Source organism: Microcaecilia unicolor, chromosome 8, assembly GCF_901765095.1.
Source record: "Microcaecilia unicolor chromosome 8, aMicUni1.1, whole genome shotgun sequence".
Taxonomy (NCBI): Eukaryota; Metazoa; Chordata; class Amphibia; order Gymnophiona; family Siphonopidae; genus Microcaecilia; species Microcaecilia unicolor.
This window is the reverse complement of record NC_044038.1, coordinates 86,203,031-86,225,498: the sequence shown is the minus strand read 5'-3', so window position 1 is coordinate 86,225,498 and position 22,468 is coordinate 86,203,031. Positions and strand designations below refer to the sequence as shown.

General features: G+C 44.3%; 1 protein-coding gene across 3 annotated transcripts in view; it reads right to left on the bottom strand.

Annotated features, from left to right (window-relative positions):
- Window positions 1-22,468, bottom strand: part of LOC115476560 (zinc finger protein 211-like) — a 112,614-nt gene that overhangs the window by 30,566 nt on the left and 59,580 nt on the right. The window contains exon 8 of one of the 3 annotated variants that reach the window (XM_030212989.1): window positions 20,741-21,536. The exons of the other annotated variants lie outside the window; for them this stretch is intronic. Within the exon in view, the coding sequence (XP_030068849.1) occupies window positions 20,827-21,536 (710 nt within the window). The 3' untranslated portion in view covers window positions 20,741-20,826. Of the gene's footprint in view, window positions 1-20,740; window positions 21,537-22,468 lie in introns of those variants that run through there. 3 annotated transcript variants of the gene reach the window in all.

Sequence of the window (22,468 nt, the reverse complement as noted above, 5' to 3'; positions counted from 1 at the left end):
GGCGTTTGCTACCGCCCCATTAGAGCCCTCGAGCGTGTGAAAACGCGCTCGAGGGCTCTTAACGCAAGTAGCATGCAAATGCATGCTAAACGGGGCTTAACGCATTCATCCCCAATGATCAGCGAGCAGCGCCAAAGATTGGGTTGCTGGCCACGACAAACCCTACACCAGCTCCGAGCTGGCATTAGGATTTGCAGATCATTGGGGAGGAATGGTGAGCCCTGTCCAGCATGCATTTGCATGCTGGCAGGCCTCCATTCCCCCCCAACGACGCAAAAGCATCCCCCAACAACAGGGGACTGGAGATCCGGCAGACCTCCAGTCCCCCCCGATGATCCCACCCCCACCCCCCCCAGGTTCAGGGAGGGCTGGAGATCCGGTGGGTCTCCAGCCCCCCCAAACCCCCAGAAAAAGACTCCCTGGTGGTCCAGTGGCCGCCGGTCAACCCCCTCCCTCCCTCCCAGCGAGCAACAGGGGTGGGCGGACCTCCAGCCCACCCCAACTCCCAGAGTTGTCTGCCGCCGAATCCCTGCTAAAAATAACCCCGAACCCCCTCCCAGCCTCCCTACCTTAGTTGGAGGAGTGACGCAGCCTGCCTCCCTCCTCTTCTTTCGACGCCGCAAAATGGTGGCGCTCAGCCCCGCCCAGTGCAACAAAAGGTAGAAAAATATTTTTTTTCCAATATAGTCTTTATAATTAGTACTTAATAAAGACTATATTGGAAAAAAGTTATTTTTCTAGAACAAAGAACAGCAAACAGATATTCAGAACATCCGAACATTATGTACTGTAGAACAATATACACGAGGTACAGAAAGTGCTAGCATATGCTCAAAGAAACTCCCCCCCCCCCCCCCCCCCCCACACACACACACCCCAAAAGGTAGAAAAATAATTGATTAGAATATGTTAGTTTTGGAATGTCTACATTAGTGCTTTTAGTTTGTGGTCACATATCTTATAATTGAACAGGTGCTTGTGTATGTGACAGAGGCCAGGTGCTGTGGAAGGGTATGAGAAAAGAAGGAGATAGGTCTCTGAAGGGGCTGAGTAAGGGTGAAAATGGAGTTAATATGGTCAAAGTGTGGCAATAGAAGATGAGGTAGAAGGTAAGAGACAGAATGGCCTGGAAACAAGGGAAGGAAAGAGAGACAATGATGGAGCTGGAACTAGTGAGGGGATGAGAGGAGGTGGAGGGTAGATGAGGGCTGACAGGGGGAGTACAGAGGATAGAAATGGGGAACTAGGGATTGGGTGAAAGATAGAGGTGGTGTAATACATTGGGGAAGGAGAAAGACAGGGGGAGCAATAAGATTGGTGGAGAAGGGATGAGAGGGAGATGAGAAAAGCCAATAGGTAGATGAAAGATGAAAAGGAGGAGACGAAGGATTAGAGGGTGAGAGAAAGGGAGAATGAGGAGTAAGAATCATATGTGGGTGAATATAGAGGCAGAGAAGAGAAAAGTGAAAAAAAGAAACGAAAAAAAGATTAGTACTAGAAGGAATAGAAAGGCAAACCTGGAAAAAAATTTAGGTGAAGACCAAAAGAAAATGTGGAACAGACTGGGACTAACACAATAGAAAAGTGCCTAGACAACAAAGGTGAAAAGGAAAAAAATATTTGTATTTAAAATGTTATTTATTGCATTTAATAAATACAAGTATCTACTTAATAAGAAAAACACCATGAAGCAATGTTACATAATTATAAGGCAAAAGTAAAATAGAAAAGGAAAAATATTAGTGCTATGTCAGTCCACAACAAGGAGGAAAAAAATCCCTGAAACAAAGGTAAACATGAAAAGCCTATAAAAGAATTACTTGAGAGAGAACCTATCTATTGAAAATCTTATCTGCCTTTATTCACCTGCAGGTGTAGGAGTCTCTGATTTCTTTGCTTCCAGAAACGATTTCAACTGATTAGGGTCAAAAAAGATAAATTTCTGAGAACTCAAAGTCACACAACATTGGCATGATCGAAAAGGATGCCCAGGTTTTGCTGAGGACATCCTCACAAAACGTCCCGGTGAAGGGGCGTAGAAACCCATATTATTGAAACAAGATGGACATCCATCTTTCGTTTCGATAATACGGTCGGCTACGACCAAATCCTGAAATTTAGGTCGTCCTTAGAGATGGTTGTCCCTAGACTCGGTCATTTTTGATTTTCAGCGATAATGGAAACCAAGGATGCCCATCTCAGAAACAACCAAATGCAAGCCTTTTGGTCATGGGAGGAGCCAGCATTCATAGTGCACTGGTCCCCCCCTGGCATGCCAGGACACCAACTGGGCATCCTATGGGGCACTGCAGTGGACTTCATAAATTGATCCCAGGTACAAAGCTCCCTTACCTTGTGTGCTAAGCCTCCAAAACCCACTACCCACAACTGTACACCACTACCATAGCCCTTATGGGTGAAGGGGGGCACCTAGATGTGGGTACAGTGGATTTGTGGTGGGTTTTGGAGGGCTCACATTTATCACCACAAGTGTAACAGGTAGGGGGTATGGGCCTGGGTCCGCCTGCCTGAAATGCACTGCATACACTAAAACTGTTCCAGGGACCTGCATACTGCTGCGACGGACCCGAGTATGACATTTGAGGCTGGCATAAAAGATTTTTAAAGATGTTTTTTGAGGGTGGTAGGGGGTTAATGACCACTGGGGGAATAAGGGGAGGTCATCCCCGATTCCTTCCAGTGGTCATCTGGTCAGTTCGGGCATCTTTTTCTGGCTTGGTCGTAAGAAAAACAGGACCAGGTAAAGTCATCCAAGTGCTCATCAGAGACACCTTTCTTTTCCACTATGGGTTGAGGATGACCATGTGTTAGGCATGCCCAAGTCCCATCTTCGCTATGCCTCTGACATGCCCCGTGAACTTTGGTCGTCCCCGCGACGGAAAGCAGTTGGGGACGCCCAAAATTGGCTTTTGATTATGCCAATTTGGGCAACCCTGTGAGAAGGACACCCATCTTCCGATTTGTGTTGAAAGATGGGCATCCTTCTCTTTCTAAAATAAGCCTGAAAGTAAACTTGGCACCAACTGCAAGCACTTGTTGCTGCATCTGAACTTTTTATGATCCTGTGTAGTAAATTAAATCAGGAAACATCCATAAAAAATATAACTTCAAAATATGGTCACAGTCTTGAGGAAATAAGAAAATCACTATTAATGTCTCTGGAGTCACAGTCTCAGATTTTTCCTGATAAGCAGTCAGATCTAAGCTGTCCTGAGATAATTCCTCCACATTTAGAATCTGAACAGCCCCTAAAGGTATATCCTGTTGAGGTAATATCTTAGATTTATTAGAAATGTAGTATGCTTAGCTGTTGGTGGGAAAGCTTCTTTTGGCAATAAAAGAATTTCCTCAAAATAGGTTTTCAATAAATGTACTGAAGAAAAAAAACAGATTCTTTGGGAAATTCAACAGTCTCAAATTCAAATACCTCACAGAGTTCTCTAGATTCTCAACTTTTCTAGCCATATAAACTTTACTTTTAATCAGGGCAGCCTGAACCTTCTGTGATTCCAAAGATTCACCAATTTCTGCAACTGACTCTAATGTAGACGACATTTCCTTTTTCCGCGAAGGCGGGACTGAGGGTACGAACTTATCAGAAACAAACAGGGAAGGCTAGAGACGGGCAGCAGGGCTTTAAATAATGCAGCGCTTCAACGGAGGTAATAGAAAAAGATGGATGGGCACGACGGCGAATCGCTGGACATCGATGAGAGCGGGAGGGGAGGATGGGGCAACAGAGAATCGTTGGAGATGGATGGGAGCGGGAGGGGAGGGCAGGGGAGGGAGAATCGCTGGGTATGGATGGGTAGAGGGGGGCAGGGGAGAGAAGAGAATTGCTGGGCATGGATGGATAGAGGGGGCAGGGGAGAGAAGAGAATTGCTGGGCTTGGATGGGTAGAGGGGGACAGGGGAGAGAAGAGAATTGCTGGGCTTGGATGGGTAGAGGGGGACAGGGGAGAGAAGAGAATTGCTGGGCATGGATGGGTAGAGGGGGGCAGGGGAAAGAAGAGAATTGCTGGGCATGGATGGGTAGGGGGGGCAGGGGAGAGAAGAGAATTGCTGGGCATGAATGGGTAGAGGGGGGCAAGGGAGAGAAGAGAATTGCTGGGCATGGATGGGTAGAGGGGGCAGGTGAGAGAAGAGAATTGCTGGGCATGGATGAGTAGAGGGGGGCAGGGGAGAGAAGAGAATTGCTGGGCATGGAGGGGTAGAGGGGGGCAGGGGAGAGAGGAGAGTTTCAGGACATGGACGAAGGGGAGGGCAAGAGAAATTCTGGACATGGATGGAGAGGAGGGAAGGGAGAGAGAAGAAATGCTGGACATGGAGGGAAGATAGAGGAAGGAGATTAGATGAGGGAAAAGGAAGTGAGAAGAGAAACTGCACATGGGTGGAGAAAATAAGCAGAAGCTGGATCCACTGTACAGTCAAGTCTGCGGAGGACCAGAAATGAAGAAGGAGGAAAGAAAAAAAATAAATGGAAAGGAAGCCCTGGAAACAGAGTCAAGGGAACAGATAGAGAGCAGCAGAATCAGATACTGGGCCAGCATGATCAGAGAAACAAAGTCTCCAGACAACAAAGGTAGAAAAAAATAATTTTATTTTCATTATAGTGTTTGGAATATGTCCACTTTGAGAATCAGGTGCTGAACGTTAAAAGTTTATATTTATTTATGGCATTTTATCCCATATTAAACATGAATTAGATTGGAACCTGGGATCATTTTGTTTTCCTGGAGAGTAATGCATTGTCCCCCCCCCCCCCCCCCCCCCCCCGGCTATAGCCAGCTCTGTAATTTTTTTTGGGGGGGGGCGCAGAGGTGGACCGGGGAGAGAGCCTGTTGTTAAAATTTTACCAGCACACCATTGTAAGAAACCAACCTTGCATTGGGGTGAGATGGTGAAAGACCGAACAGGGTGTGTGAAACTTTGCAAGACACTGAGATATTGAGTGTTAGCACTGTTCTTATTAGTTATATGTCGGTGGAAGGAACTAGTCTGCGCTGACCAGTTCTTTCCTACCCCTACAGCAGCTGTTATTCCCTGGGAAAGCCAGCCTGCTGTTGCAGATCTTTTCAATAAAGAAGAAAATTAAATTAATAATAAGGCAGCAGTACTCACCCAGTTGGACAAGGTTTCCAACCTGCCGCAGGCGGCTTTTTCTGTCCTGAAATGTCCACTATCACTGCTCTTAGGCTGCAACCCCAATCCTGACCCGTGTGTCTTCTATGCAGGTCCACTATGGACTAAATTTGATCTCTAGAAACAGCAAATCAAGGGCTACTCAGTACCCGGGGTTGCAGGATAAACCCTACTAGAGGCTGGAGTATAACTTTCTAGGTGGGGCTAGAGTACTTCCATGCAGTGTCCTGCATCTTGATAACAGACTGTACACTTTTATGCTGCAATGTACAACCAGGGATGGACTGAGACCGGTCTGGGCCCCCCGCCCAGCCGCTGCACAACACCCCCTACGTCCGCCTGATGCTTCCACCACTGCCACAACCAATGCCCCCGCCATCCCAGTTCTTTCCTGCCCGCTGCACTGCCGCTATTCCCCCACCCACAGATGCAAATTTCAAAAACTGACATATTTTAAACACTATAAGTTAACAAATAGAACAAAAAAATGGAAAAATATACCATTTTAGTGGACTAAATCCATTTTTCAATTAGCTTTCAGAGGCCAAAACCTCTTTCCTCAGGTCAGGACAGTATACTGCTGTTAAGGTATTCTGTTCTGACAATGTTGAGTATTATTAAAAAAGGGATGGAAAACAAGCATGAGGATGTTATAATGCCGTTATATCGCTCCATGGTGAGACAGCACCTGGAGTATTGTGTTCAGTTCTGGTCCCCTCATCTCAAAAAAGATATAAAGGAATTGAAGAAGGTGCAGAGAAGGGCGACGAAAATTATAAAAGGGATGGGACAACTACCTTATGAGGAGAGGTTAAGAAGGCTAGGACTCTTTAGCCTGGAGAAAAGGCGGCTGAGGGGTGATATGATAGAGGTCTACAAAATAATGAGTGGGGTAGAGCGGACGGATGTGAAGCGTTTGTTTACGCTTTCTAACAATAATAGAACTAGGGGACACAAGATGAAATTAGAATGTGGTAGGTTTAAAACAAATTGAAGAAAGTTTTTCTTTACTCAGCGCGTGGTTAGACTCTGGAACTCATTGCCGGAGAAGGTAGTGACAGCAGCTGGCCTTGCTGAGTTTAAAGGTCTGGATAGATTCCTGAAGGAAAAGGCCATTGAACATTATTAATTTAAATTGATCGTTATTAAATTTTGGGGTTTTGCCAGGTTCTTGGGGCCTGGATTGGCCGCTGTCGGACACGGAGTGCTGGGCTTGATGGACCTTTGGTCTTTTCCCAGCGTGGCAGTGCTTATGTACTTATGACATGAGAAAGGGTAGTTGGGTCTCCAAATATTAGTAAAAAATGTATTAAAATTAGTCCAATAAAGATATCACTAGTTCCATTTTCTGTGTTTATTAACATAGCTACCACACTATTTTATCCTAAACTAAAAATAAAATTCATTTTTTCCTACCTTTGTTGTCTGGCCATTTACTTTTTCTAATTGTGTTGGTCCCAGTCTCATTTCTTCTTTCCTTGGTTTCTTCTTAACTCTCATCAGTGTCTGGCCCTCTCCCTCCCTTTCCATCCAGCATCTGCTCCCTCTCTCTTCCCTTTCCATTTAGCATCTGCCCCCTCTCTCCACCCTTTGTCCTTTCCATCCAGCATTTGCCCCCTCTCTCCCTCCTTTCTGTCCAGCATCTGCCCCTCTCCCCCTTTTTCCATCCGTCTGCCCCCTCTCTCCCACTTTCCATCCAGCATATGACCCTTCTCTCTCCTCACTTCCATCCAGAGTCTCTCCTTTTTCTCACTCTTCCATCCAGCATCTGGCCCGTCTCTCTTCTCATCCACTCAGGTCCCCCTCTCTCCACCCGTTCCACCCATCTGCATCCTCTCTCCCCCTTCCATCTGGTATCTATCCCCTCTCTCTTCCCCATCCAGTGTCTGTCCCTCCTCTATTTCCAGCTGACATGTCCCTCCTCTCCCTCTTTCTGACATGCCCCCTCTCCTCATCCAGCATCTGTCCTCCGTCTCCCCTCCATCTAGCATGTTCCATCTCTCCTCCCTTCCATCTGTTCACCCTCCCCCCACTCTCTCCATCCAGCATCTTTCCCCCTTCATCCAATGCCTTTTTTCAGCTCCCCACCAAACCCCCCTCTCCCTCACCATTGCTGCTGGTGTGCCAGGCTTGCCCCACTCCCACCCAATACTGCCCCTGCTGCAATTTCAAAAGTGGCAGCAAAAACAGAGATTGCGGGATGCAGGGCCGCACTGTTCCCGCTCACAGCTGACTGGTTCTGCCCTGGAACAGAAAATTCTGTCAGAGGAAGGCAGGACCTGCAGCCATGAGCAGGAACAGCGCAGTCCGCACCACAATCTTTTTTTCTGTTTTTGCCGCCTTTGCTGAAACAGCAACAGTGGTGGCCATGGCAGGAGGATATTGGGTGGGAGTGGGGAGAGCGGCGGGCATCCAGGCACAGCCTCTGGGCCCTGTTACTGCCCAGTTGCCCAAATGGTCAGTCTGCCCCAGGTCAGTGTTCAGTGATTAGCTGTATCAGCTTTGAGAATGTGTATTACAGGATTTCATCTGTATGCTTCTAATTTCTACTCCTTTATTCTTTATTTGACAAGGGCAGTGCCGCCCAAACTATGATTCAATGTGACCCCATTTTAGGAGCTGAAAACTCAGGTAACCCCATATACTACTAATTATTTCTGTAGTGCCATGCTGTACACATTATATGCAGGTACTTTCTCTGTCCCTAGTGGGTTCACAATCTAAGTTTTGTACCTTGGGCAATGGAAGGTTAAGTGACTCGCCCAGGGTCACAAAGAGCTGCAGTGGAAATTGAACCCAGTTCCCCAAGATCTCAGCCCACTACACTAATCATGAAATAAAATTATACTCAAACATAAGCAAAACATTCACTGTATTTCTTTAAACATTCAGCAGTATGTAAATCTATGCTTTTTTCTTATGTACCTACACCATGCCTGCATGATGTGGCACTGAGTGCACTTTGTGTGTATAGATAGATAGACATATATAGGGATATAGATATTATAAACACACACACACAAGAGCAGAGGGACTGGTTCATGCTAACCCCCCTCCAACTCTTCTCATTCTCACCTTTTGTAGGCTTTTCTCACTCTTCAAAGGTGCAGGCCCTACCCCCCCTGCAGTCATTCCCCATCTCCTTCCATCCACTCCCCTGTAAGTCCCTTTTTAAAACTGTCAGTAGAGCCTGCAGAAATAACAGTATAGGAATGTCTTAGGCCTTATCTTCTACACCCTGGGGGGTGGGGGGGAGAGATAGTGGTGGACAGTGAAGACAAGGGCTGCACCTTGCAGCTGTGGTAGCAAACACCATGCAAAGTTAGTGGCTGTGACCACTGAAGGTGGCAGCTGCTAAATGCCAAGCCGAGTAAGACCTTAAAAGAATAATGGATCTATATAAAGACATGCAGAGACTGATAAGCTTGTGGGAGTCCAAGTCTCAGTTTAAAATTTAAACCCAAGCCTCTGACTTGGTTTCTTCATGCAGAGCTAGTTGTTGTGAATCAAAAAAAATTACTGACCAGACTATTCTGGTTCTTTTCAGGCTGCTGATTCTAGAATGCCAAATGTTCTTTTATAAAGTCAGGAAGAGAAGACTTCCGGTGACGTCATGAGCTCGAGTGCAGCTCGATACTGAAGCTCCGAGCCTAATCCCCCTTAAACCACCGCAATCCACAATAAAAATCAAAGCAAGGTACTTACTTTATATGGAAAAATACCTAACAAGTTCGCCCACAAATATGGCGCAAAAAACGCTGAAAAAAGATAGAAGCAAAGCGAGTAGCGGCGACACTAAGACGCTGGAGGAAACCGCGCCAATAGGGCCTATATTTACAGAGGCTCAGCTCCACCAACTGACGCAAGCGACCGAGAGGGCCTGGGAACCCAAATGGATAAGCCTGAATAGCAAACTGGAGGCATATCAGACGACCCTGGACGGGTTCAGTATCCGGCTTGGAGATTTAGAGACGAGGGTCTCGGCAACGGAGGATGACACGCGAGGATATGGCCCCGATATCGCAGAATTAAGGCAACAAGTGGTGGAGCAGCGCAACCTCCTAGATGAATATGAAAATAGAGCAAGAAGGAATAACATACGCATTATTGGACTAGATGAATCTGTCCCGGAGCGCAACCTTGAAACATGGTTGGAAACTTGGCTATCTAAAGAGCTGGCGCTCACGGACACGATGGGCCCAATGGTCATTGAAAGAGCACACCGCATGGGCAGGAAAATGGAGAATAGAAATAGGCCACGTGCAGTCATAGCGAAGATAATGAACTACCGACATAAAGTAGAGATAATGCAAGGCTTCAAAATTAAAAGGGACTCGCTACAGTATAACCAGAGGAGTATTTTGATATTTCAAGATTACTCTACTGCTGTCCAAGAAAAAAGAAAACAATATCATCCGCTTTGCTCAGAACTGGCACAGAAAAAAATTCGATTTCGACTACAATACCCAGCTCAACTAAGAATATATATACAGGAGAAATGGCAGCATTTTTCCACGGCAACTGAAGCCAGGAAACATTTAACGGACAATAAAATCTTGGAGGCAGTTTAAGTTAGCCTTCTGGCATAACTGAAATAATATACAAATCACAGCAAGTATTACTGAATATGTGGATAGCAAGATTATTGTTTATTGTTTAAAAATGTTGGGGAATCGGGAGCTCCAGGTGATCACCGAGGTCACAGGACATCCACCTGGAATATCCAGGTGGATGTACAAAGGTCACATGCGTGGATGGGATGGTAGGGGGAGGGGGGGGATTAGGGAAGAAGAACCTACTCTAAATATGGTAAATAAGGGACAAAAGACAGAACTCTTCAGAAATATTGAGGTTATGGTAAAACATGGAAATATGTTGATCAAGATATATGCAAGGTCCCTAGCGGGCACAAATGTTATGGGTTATAAGCGTAAAAATATGTGTATAGCCATGCAACAATGCCAAGTAGAATTATAACATGGAATGTAGGGGGCATAACATCCCCTATAAAACGGAACAAAATACTCACAGCCCTCAAGCGACACCGGGCAGATATAGCCTGCATACAGGAAACCAGATTAAATGATATAGAACATTCTAAATTACAAAGATTATGGGTTGGAGAATGCTATGCGGTGAATGCCCAGGGGCGGAGGGGAGGAATTGCGGTCCTAATTCGTAAAGGGTTGGCCTGTAAAGTAACAGTGGTAGAAAAAGAGAAACAAGGTCGATATATAACACTACGAGTATGGCTACAAGGGTTTGAATTTTACTTGATTGGGGTATATGGACCTAACGAATATGATAAAGAATTTTACCGGACGCTGGGAAGTAAATGTCTCCAATACCAACAGGGTAGGATTTTAATACTTGGGGACCTCAACTTAGTTCTTAACCCAAGAGAGGACACCACTAATCCACAGTCGGCACACTACTCCGGACAACGAGCAGGAGAGCTGCCAATGTTGTTAAAGACGTTAGACCTGGTGGATGTGTGGAGAACACTACACCCTGGGGAACGTGATTATACACATAGATCAAGGGCCCATGACACACAATCGAGATTGGATTATATTCTCTTAGGTCGTACTATGTTCCACCAGGTGAGGGGGGCAACCATAGGACCGGAGGAGATCTCTGACCATACTCCGGTATGGATGGATTTAGAGTTACCAGATGACAGGACGAGAGGGGCAGGGTGGAGATACCCGGCATATTTAGACGGGGACCCTCAATTTCAAAAATATCTACTGGATAAATGGGGAGACTACTCATTTCATAATAAAGAACATGCAGAGACAGACCCAATCTTGTTTTGGTCCGCACTAAAGGCGGTTCTTAGAGGGAATATTATTGCATATTGTAGTACCCAAAAGAAACGCCGAATGGCAACAATATTACAACTGGAAAAACAGCTCTCCAAAGCTAAGCGCATGCACATTTCAAGACCCTCCCAGGTCACATTGGAACATTTAAAGACCATACAGGTCACACTTAATACTCTGCTCCATGAAAAAGAACAAAGATCAGCAGTGTATTATAAATATAAATTACACAGATTTGGGAACAAAGCGGGACGCTTACTGAGTAAAGTCATAAAACGTTGGGGGGGCTCCCGGACGGTGGCGGCCCTGAAAGATGAGCAGGGTAGGCTTAGAGTAACACAAAGTGAAATTGGGAGAATCTTTACTACACACTTTACACAACTGTACACACCAGGAAACCAAGTAAATAAGCAGGTGATACAAGACTACTTAACTCAGGCGGGTCTGCCAATTATAACACCTGAAGACTTAGCTATACTCAATGCTCCATTAACCCTAACGGAACTCCAACAGGCTATAAAAAAATTGAAAAACCGAACGGCACCAGGGCCAGATGGATATACTGGGGAATTCTATAAAATCTTACCCCTAGAAGGCCAAAAGACACTGTTGGAGTACTACGAAGAGGTGATCAATGCAGGGACATTTCCCAAATATGCAAATACAGCTTTAATTACTTTAATCCCTAAACCAAAGAAATCGCTGGCTAAAGCAGAAGATTATCGCCCAATATCCCTAATAAACGTTGACATTAAATTACTGGCAGGAATGTTGGCAGACCGAATGGCAAAATGCCTCCCTAACCTAATAAGTCCGGAACAAGTTGGATTTGTTAGAAATAGACAAGCCACACACAATGTCCGGCGGTTGTTATTAGCTATAGCGTCATGTCAGGGGCAGGAAACGCCAGCGGTAATAATGAGTGCAGATGCAGAAAAGGCATTCGATAGGGTGGGGTGGGACTATCTCTTCCAGACTATGAGGACGATGGGGATTGAGGGCTGGTTCATGCAAGCAATAGAAACACTATATTGTAACCCGGGGGCGAGTATTATTGTCAATGGTATAAAAGAGACTGAATTTAAAATAATGAGGGGAACTAGACAGGGGTGCCCATTATCCCCTGCCCTTTTTGTGATATCATTGGAGCCACTGTTACATATATTAAGAAAACAGACAAGCATCACGGGAGTGCAGATAGCAGGTCAACATATAAAGGTATTAGCTTTTGCAGATGACTTAATGATGACCATAACAGACCCCCCCAGATCCATGGCACGGCTGATACAGGAGATCGAGCGATTTGGACAAATCTCAGGATTTAAATTAAATTTGACTAAGACTGTAGCCCTGGAAATAGTAAAACATCCACACAGGGGATGGACTGCTGGATTTCCCCTTGTCTGGGAATTAAATTCTGTTAAATATTTGGGAGTGCAAATACCGGCAGATCTTTCTCAGCTATACGATCTTAATGTAAACAACTTACTCAAAGAGACCATACAGACATTGCGGACCTGGGGCGCCCTTCCAGTATCCCTATTGGGTAGGATTGCACTCTTTAACATGGTCATTGCACCAAGATGGACATATATATTCCAAACCTTACCTCTATACCTGAAAAAAAAAGATGAGCGCACATTACACCGCCACACGCAACGATTTCTCTGGCGGGGAAAGAAAGCACGACTACCGATCTCTATATTGACTATCCCGGTGGAATATGGGGGGCTAGGATTATTGAATATTCGCTTCATGAGTATAGCTAATGGCATGAGACATATAAATGACTGGTTCAGGCAAACCAGTGATTATACTAACACAGCCCTGGAGCTGGGGGTGTCCCCGGGGATGCATTTTAGTAACTATCTGCATGGTACTGGAGTGGAGGTTCCATACCCCCTGGAGCACTCTGGGATAATGACAACTGCCAGGGCTGTCTGGGAATGGGTGTGCCGCCTCCACCATTTTTCACCTAAGGTGACACCATATTTGCCTATCTGTAACAACCATTCCTTTGTACCCAGACAAATGTACACTGTATTCAAGAGGTGGGAAAGGAAAGGTGTGGTATACCTTCTCCAGGTGGTGACTGCTGAGGGCAGACTCAAATCATTCAATGAACTACAAACCAAATATGGTTTGCCTGCCAGTGATGAGTTTTATTATAGACAACTACGTCATTACGTGTCATCCTTACCATGGACATCATTAACAGAAGACGTACAGGAAGAAATCTCCTCAGCATATTCTTTGGAATCCCAGCAAAAAGTACCTATGGCATATCACCATAGACATATACGAGATACAGCTTTGGAACTGGACTATGCCAAATTAGCACATACCTGGACCCTGGATTTACAAACTAAAATAACTGCACAGATGTTACAATCTCACATATTGCAGATTCGGAAGACCACAAATGCAGCTGCACACTGGGAACTACAATATAAGGTGGCTTTGAGACTTCACGTGCCACCGAGAAGGGCATTCCACATGGGACTATCCCCTTGGGGCGAATGCCCAAAATGCGGAGCTCCAGGAGCGACAACGGGACACATGCTCTGGCATTGTAAATATACGCAAAGTTTTTGGCGGCAGATTGTGACCCAGGTAACCACTATGTGGGGACAAACGTGGCATTATGACGCCCAATTGTTATTTGGACAACCAAAACTGGGGAAAAGACCCAAACGAGGATACACAGCATTTGTGATGCGAGCCACACTTGCAGGTAAAAAGACAATACTGTCAGAATGGATATCCCATCAACCCCCCAGGGTGCAACAGTGGAGGATACATATGATACACATGATGCGAATGGAACGCATGGCTATAAGGGACCTAGATTCTACAGAAGGAACACAATTCCAACAACGCTGGAACCCGTTTTGGATTACCATGACAGCAGCAGCGAGAAGTCATATCTTAAATCCCTGATAATAAGACTTTGGAAATAAGTGGATGTAGGAGTGGGAAAGAGAGAGGGAGGGTAGGGGTGGGTGGGGGGGAGGAAGTTAAGGGCAGGGGGGGTGAAAATTAAAAACACTGTTTTCCAAATATGGTTTAATATGAATGATTGTAGAACTGGTAGAAAACATACAATGTATATTTACCATGTGTTGTTTATTAATAATAAAAAAGATTTAAACATAAAGTCAGGAAGAGGATTGGCTAGAAACATCTATTCTCAAACAGATCTCCTCTACCCTGAGAATGCTGCAAGTTGCAGTTCTTCAGTTTACTCACAGGGTTTTTTTGTGTGTGTTTGAGTATATTTGTGTATATTTCACTGCAATCTGTGAATGTCTGTCACACATTAACTCTACTGTGCCACAACATCACTCTGTATTTGTTCATACCGATATTGGCGATCGCCTGTACGGTAACATGTAAGCCACATTGAGCCTGCAAATAGGTGGGAAAATGTGGGATACAAATGTAACAAATAAATAAATAAAGACGTGGGGGCGAAGATGGAGGTAAAGGACAAGCTCTGAGGTTGGGTTTACCTAATTTCTGCCAAACCTAGCAGTAGGCACATAGAAGCCCAGGCAGCAAAGAAAAACAACTCATTCCATGCTTTCACTCACCTCACATTTGGCTGTTGTTGTGAAAGTATGAGTTATATAAGTGTTGCTTGCTTGGTAGCCACACAGCGTCACAGGAACATTTTTTCTTTACTTAGCACATGAGCCCAAAGAGTTTGAGACCTCATTTGGTGTTTCGACTCACTGTTTGGAAATCGCTTAGTAAGAATCAGTTTGCTTTCTGCGTTTGCCTGCAGGGAGGGATTCTGCTAGTGTGTAGTTTCCTTGTGGAGATCAACAGCAGTCCAGCTTGTTCTGTCCGTGAACTGGTGAAGGTGTTCTATATTCCCAGTCCCAAACTTCTGATGATGTCATAAGATTGCAACTTTTGTGAAAAAATATACATTTAATAAATTTACTGTAAGTAATAGCTTGTTTAAAAAGAACACAGAAATCCAGTTCCAGGCTGGAGCATTTAGGATGGGCCTGGATTTTTGACCACCCCAACTTGGTGCATTATTTTCTTACTCTCTTACATATCTATATGGTAACCATCTCTTTGACCTCGTATGCTATTTTCTTTAGTCACCTTACTTTCTTATCTCCTCTTACCTAGTAGGCTCCATCGTTGCTTACACCCTACTATCAATTAAAATGTTCTATTATGTATTGTGTTGACATTGTAAGTAATTTACTGTGCCATACTTTGTACTGTTATTTGAATATTGTTTTTACTGCTGTAATTGTCTATTGCTCATGTTTGATTTATTCTTACAGTATACTGCCTTGAGTGAATTCCTTCAAAAAGGCGGAAAATAAATCCTAATAAATAACTAAATAAATAGTGAGACTTGCAGCACTGATTTTACTACTATTCCCATACTGCTTTGGAATATAAGTTCAAAACCAGGACAAGCCAAAATGTCTCCAGACCGGAACTGGGTAACTTGGTATCTCTGTATTTAAGGGCACTTATCTGTGTAGGAGCAGCTCCTACATGGATAAAAAAAAAAAGCAAACCATTGATTTTCATTAGCATCATAAAGATAATGCTGCTGAAAAGCTTGCAGGAACAGATGCTGAATAGCCTGGTATAAATTTAAACTCTGCAGTTAGCATCTGAAGTCAACATTGACCAGTGCTTAAACATCCACACCTAAATTGTAAAGAATAGTTTATGTTTCTCTTGTGTTGTTCTTAGCAGCAATAATTTTAGATTAAAAAAAAAATTAAGTTCAGTTGCAGACTGTAGTTCACAATATGTCACACACATAAACACCATTCATCTAGTGCATCAGAAGAGGAAAAAGATTGGGAACCGCTGGTCTAAACCAAACCCACTCCCTCACACTGCTCACAGTGCACCTTCTCCACAAGTAGAAAACTTCTGTTGGGGCAGCAGAGAAACTTTAGGCCAAGATTTGTTGAGGGCACTTGTGACATTACAGCGGCCTCAAAACACTGTGGCTCAGTTATTAGAAACGTACACAAGTTTAAAAAAAAAATTTTTTCCAAAAGGCAATGTAAAAATGCTTTCAGTTATCTATTTACACAGCGCTTCACAGCCTTCTCCTGAAGACAAACCCAGGTTTTCAGCATTCCCACAATGAATGTGCATAAGACAGGATTACATAGAATGGGTCTCCAACATCTTGTGATTTGTCTCATGCATATTCATAGTAGCAATCCTGAAAACTTGAATGTACCTCCAGGAGAAAGTTGAGAAGCATCAGTAATGGGCAAAATCCTACTGAAGCATCACTTTAAGGACCTGATTTACTAAAGATTAACAAATCAGGTTCTAAATTACCAGGAGCAGGATTGCACCACAGCTGCCAATCATTTTATGCCAAAGGTTTAGAAAGAGAAGACCTGCCCTTGGCCAGCCTCTGACCATATTAATTTCCACCTGCAGAAAGACCAAGTGTCAGCCAAAACGTTGCTGGGTTTAAAAAAAAAAAACATCTCTCCACAAAAACATCACAAAGTTCTGAATTACACATTTCCAGTGATAAAGAGCATCCATTTCTGGGTAACGTGATTCCATGGATTAAAGTCCATGGCATGATGCTTAAAGGATTAGACACTGCAGTGGCCCCATCTCCTTTTTCTCTATGCATAAGGGTTTGTTGTGAGGTAGAAGGTGAATTCTCCATCACTAGAGATAACAGCAAGTTGATTACATCAATATCTGTCTGGGAAGGTCCAGGGACCAGTGCATCATAGTTGGAGGCATCAGGATGAACTATAACACTTCAAAGTTCATTCAGACCCCATCATTCTATGATTCTGGATAAGCGTTGAAGGTTCTTTCCACCCCTCTCTATGATTATGGAGATCCCATAATTATTTCCAGCCCAATCTTTCTTTAATTCTACATAAGTACATAAGTAATGCCACACTGGGAAAAGACCAAGGGTCTATCGAGCCCAGCATCCTGTCCACAACAGCGGCCAATCCAGGCCAAGGGCACCTGGCAAGCTTCCCAAACGTACAAACATTCTATACATCTTATTCTTAGAATTATGGACTTTTCCCAAGTCCATTTAGTAGCAGTTTATGGACTTGTCCTTTAGGAAACCGTCTAACCCCTTTTTAAACTCTGCCAAGCTAACCGCGTCCACCACGTTCTCCGGCAACGAATACTAGAGTTTAATTACGCGTTGGGTGAAGAAACATTTTCTCCGATTCGTTTTAAATTTACTACACTGTAGTTCATCGCATGCCCCCTAGTCCTAGTATTTTTGGAAAGCGTGAACAGACGCTTCACATCCACCTGTTCCACTCCACTCATTATTTTATATACCTCTATCATGTCTCCCCTCAGCCGTCTCTTCTTCAAGCTGAAAAGCCCTAGCCTCCTTAGTCTTTCTTCATAGGGAAGTCGTCCCATCCCCGCTATCATTTTAGTCGCCCTTCGCTGCACCTTTTTCAATTCCACTATATCTTTCTTGAGATGCGGCAACCAGAATTCAACACAATACTCAAGGTGCGGTCACACCATGGAGCGATATAATGGCATTATAACATCCTCACACCTGTTTTCCATACCTTTCCTAATAATACCCAATATTCTATTCGCTTTCCGAGCCGCAGCAGCACACTGAGCAGAAGGTTTCAGTGTATTATCGACGATGACACCCAGATCCCTTTCTTGGTCCGTAACTCCTAACGTGGAACCTTGCATGACGTAGCTATAATTCGGGTTCTTTTTTTCCCACATGCATCACCTTGCACTTGCTCACATTAAACGTCATCTGCCATTTAGCCGCCCAGTCTCCCAGTCTCGTAAGGTCCTTCTGTAACTTTTCACAATCCTGTCGTGAGATAACGACTTTGAATAACTTTGTGTCAGCAAATTTAATTACCTCACTAGTTACTCCCATCTCTAAATCATTTATAAATATATTAAAAAGCAGCGGTCCTAGCACAGACCCCTGAGGAACCCCACTAACTACCCTTCTCCATTGTGAATACTGCCCATTTAACCCCACTCTCTGTTTCCTATCCTTCAACCAGTTTTTAATCCACAATAGGACGTTTCCTCCTATCCCATGACCCTCCAATTTCCTCTTTAGCCTTTCATGAGGTAGCTTGTCAAACGCCTTTTGAAAATCCAGATACACAATATCAACCGGCTCCCCTTTGTCCACGTTTGTTTACTCCTTCAAAGAATTGAAGTAAATTGGTCAGGCAAGATTTCCCCACACAAAAGCCGTGCTGACTCGGTCTCAGTAATCCATGTCCTTGGATGTGCTCTGTAATTTTGTTTTTAATAATAGCCTCTACCATATTCTCCGGCACCGACATCAGACTCACCGGTCTATAATTTCCCGGATCTCCCCTGGAACCTTTTTTTAAAATGGGTGTTACATTGGCCACCCTCCAATCTTCCGGTACCATGTTCGATTTTAAGGAAAAATTGCATATCACTAGCAGTAGCTCCGCAAGCTCATTTTTCAGTTCTATCATGACCTCTTGAGATCTATTCCAGCCCTATGTTTTTACAGTTCCTTACAACTCTTTCTACAATTCTAGGATTTTAATTTAAGATGTTATTTGAGAGAAGTTAAGCAGTTAGTAGCTAATGGTGCTTATAGGAACACAGAGAGGCTTTGAAAATATGCCTCAATCACTTACACAACTTCAGTGATACAAATATACAAAGCATGAAACAAAGTCTCAAAATACTTTTTATCAAGGCAGAAAAATGCTTCAGACTCCCCCCCCCCCCACCCCACCCACGCTTGTTAAACATAGACATTACAAAAATTCACAGAACAGGTCCAAGTACTGAAATCATTTTTAATAAAGATCAAAAAACTACGCTAAGTGAAAAATGTGAAAACATTTTCCAAAAACAGCATTTAGCTTCAAAAACTTGAAATAATTGTCATGATCCCACCGACGGGGGCCAGCACTTCGCAATTCTTCAGGGGATTCAGAACTGTCAGTTTTCATTTCAATATTGTCCCAAAGGCTGATGACTTGTATCCCTGGAGTTTTGTAAGTAATTCTGTGTCTTATTTAACATTCCAATACTCCTGTTCTGTGCATGTTTATTGGAACAGCAGCAGCTGACACAGGACAAGTTCATAACGGACCAGTCAAAAAAAAAAAAAAAAATCTGTGTTCTCTGTACATACTACAAAATATGGAACCATTCATTTGACCTCTCATTATGCAGGTTAACAGAATCATAAAAACACTGCATACATTGTTCAGTATGACCTAAAACAGTTTACAAAACACTCAATACCAGATTCAAGGCCTTTGGCTGGCTGGCTTCCAATCTCTTGATTTTAACGCCTTTGCAGAAGCCACAGACCGCAGACATAGCACTTATTAGGTAAAAAATAAGAGGCATCAGAAGGAAACCATCAAGATTGCAGACTTGCAAATCGTGTGTGTGTGTGTAAAATAAGGTCACAAGAGGCAAAACCATATCAGTAAGGTGCAAATGTGCTATTGTAACATTTATTAAGGTGACAAAGGCATGGCAGCAGAACCTCTGAAGAAACATTTGCTCCTGGTTTTCTGTACCAAGGAAAAAATAGTCAGCTGGAAGAAAGATGCAACTGAGTGGCTGCTTTGGGTTGGACTTGGTGAAATAGTGAGGAGAAAAAAAAAAAAGAAAACACTGCCCAGATCCAGTACTGCCATAAGCTAAGATAGTCTTCACAGAGATTATTTTTAACATCTCCCCTTTTTTTCCTATTTCCCAGTGGACAGCACCAGACTAACACAGGCATTATTTCAGGTATGAGTGAACAGGCAGAAGCAGACAAATCTTCTTTTCATTAAGTTGCCCCTTTCTCACTCATGGCCTCATTGCTTTAACCCAAAGCTTCTTGTTTTCCCCTGTATGTCTTAATATTCCCTACACTACTGGGACTGAGACTGACATTCCAGACCTACTGAATTTGGAAAAAGAAAAGGCTGACAGTCAACAACTTGCAGAGCTAGAGTCCTCCTTAAAACATTTCCGGACTCCACATATGGTGTCTGATACTCTGTTAGACCTCCTCAATTTAAACCTACTTTCTCAGTCATGGCCTTGCTATCTTAACTCAAAGGCTCTTATTTGGTTGTCAAGGTGGAGGGAATTCAATAAATGAAGTACAAATTTAGGCACCTAAAAAAAAATGCTACCCAATGTCCCAGCTTTATCCACTTGGGTTAAAAAGGTCTACAATGGAGGTTCTCAACCCATTCCTCGGGGCACACCCAGTCACTCAGGTTTTCAGGATACCCATGACAAATATGCATGAGAGATATTTGCATGCACTACCTCCATGGTATACAGATCTCTCATGAACCGAGAATGAAGGGGGGTAGACTCAAGAAAAATGTCAGGAAGTATTTTTTCACGGCGAGAGTGGTGGATTCTTGGAATGCCCTCCCGCGAGAGGTGGTGGACATGAAAACGGTAATGGAATTCAAACATGCATGGGATAAACATAAAGGAATCCTGTTCAGAAGGAATGGATCCTCAGAAGCTTAGCCGAGATTGGGTGGCAGAGCTGGTGGGGGGAGACGGGGCTAGTGCTGGGCAAGACTTCTACGGTCTGTGCCCTGAAAATGGCAGATAAAAATTAAGGAAAGGTATACACAAAAAGTAGCACATATGAGTTTATCTTGTTGGGCAGACTGGATGGACCATGCAGGTCTTTTTCTGCCGTCATCTACTATGTTACTAAATTCATTGAGAGTATCCTGAAACCCTGACTGGCTAGGTGTGTTTCAAGGACTGAGTTGATAACCTCTGGTCTATGATATTGCCATGAGTTTGAGTGCAACATTATCTTCTAATCCAAGTTCCTATGGGTCCTCTGGTGCACTATAAGATTGGAGCTGTGCCGGAAGCTCCGCCCACATCCAGCACACGAGTAGGGTCGCTCACCAGTGTGAATCCTCTTGTGCTGGACAAAGCTTGAGTTGTCACTGAAGCTCTTTTCACATTCCCCGCACCGATAGGGTTTCTCACCTGTGTGAGTCCTCCGATGCACTTTCAGCTGGTCTGATTTTCGAAAGCTCTTTCCGCAGTCCAAGCAGGAATAGGGCCTCTCACCAGTGTGGGTACGCTGGTGAACTTTCAAGGTGGAATTCCGGCTGAAGCACTTCTCACACTCAGGACACTGGTAGGATCTGGAGCCCACATGCCTCTGCCAATGAACCTGGACCCTGTCTGGCATGCTTGGACTCTCGGTACACAGCTGTGGCCTCTCCAGATGTGGATGGAGCAAGGAATTCTCACATTCAAGGTGGATACGTGGCGCTTCCCACTCCCGTGTAACTGAGTTTGCTAGCCTACTGATACTCCTTACACACTCAGGAGCTGTATCACCCCTGAATGCTGCAGGGAATCTCCAACACCCTTCAGCCTCATCTTGTCTCTTCTCAGAAAAAGAGAGGCTATCCTCCTGAGATTTCTCTAACACAGTCTCTACAACATGTTTTGATTTCTCTGTATAAGTCTTAGGATGTAGATCTCTCTTCTCCTGGTTCACATCATCTCCTATTGTGTGAATGTAAAAATATTAGGTTCTAACATTATTTCATCTGCTCATGCTGACAAACTATGAATCACAGTATCAACATTTAAGTTTTAAGGAAAAACCTGGCTTGCACACTTCTCATGTCTACGTTCCTTCTCGTCCATCTCTTACTCCACTTTCCTTATCACCTCCCACTCCATCCCTGCTGGTGGAAGCATGCATGGTGCTGCTCTTTGGAGAAAAATCACAGCAACAAGTTTCATTAGGTTTGGAGCCATGAACCTGGGAATGCTCACTGTCCTAACAGCATTGTTGCCCTCTACTCCTGCAAGTCTCCTTTTCAGACAGGAAACATGAAGTGAGTAGTGACAGGGCTTGAGTGGAGACTGAAAGCATGCACCAGTTCACAGTCCCATGCTTGGTGGATCTTTGTTTCCTGTTCTTCTCTGGACAGCAGGGCCTCGCACACCTCTGCTAAGGCACCAATAAAGATAAGGATGGTGCAGCCTCAACTATAGAACACTACTCTTATTTTACAGGCTCATAAGTGGTATGGCTTAGGGCTGTTCAGAAATAATTAAGAGTACAACCTTTTCCTTAATAAGTGAACTTGGAAAGAAGGGGTGAGAAAACACTGGCATACCATGCAGCAATATTTTGGGGAACAATAACCCCTCCACAATGCAGTGCTGCAATGTCCCCCAGAATCAGTCAGTGACCAATACGGCTCTGGAGGTACAATGACCACCCCTGATGCACAGTTACTCTCTATGGGGACTGTAGCCCCAGTTATACAGTTACTACAGCAGTGGCATAGCGAGGGCGGCTGCCACCAGGGGCGGTTTGCAGCTGCGCACCCCCCCCCCCCCCGGCGCATCCCCCAAGCCCCCCCCCCCCCCCCCCCGAGTGCATTCTTGCCTGCCACGTGCACCCCGCTGGGGGGTATCATTTC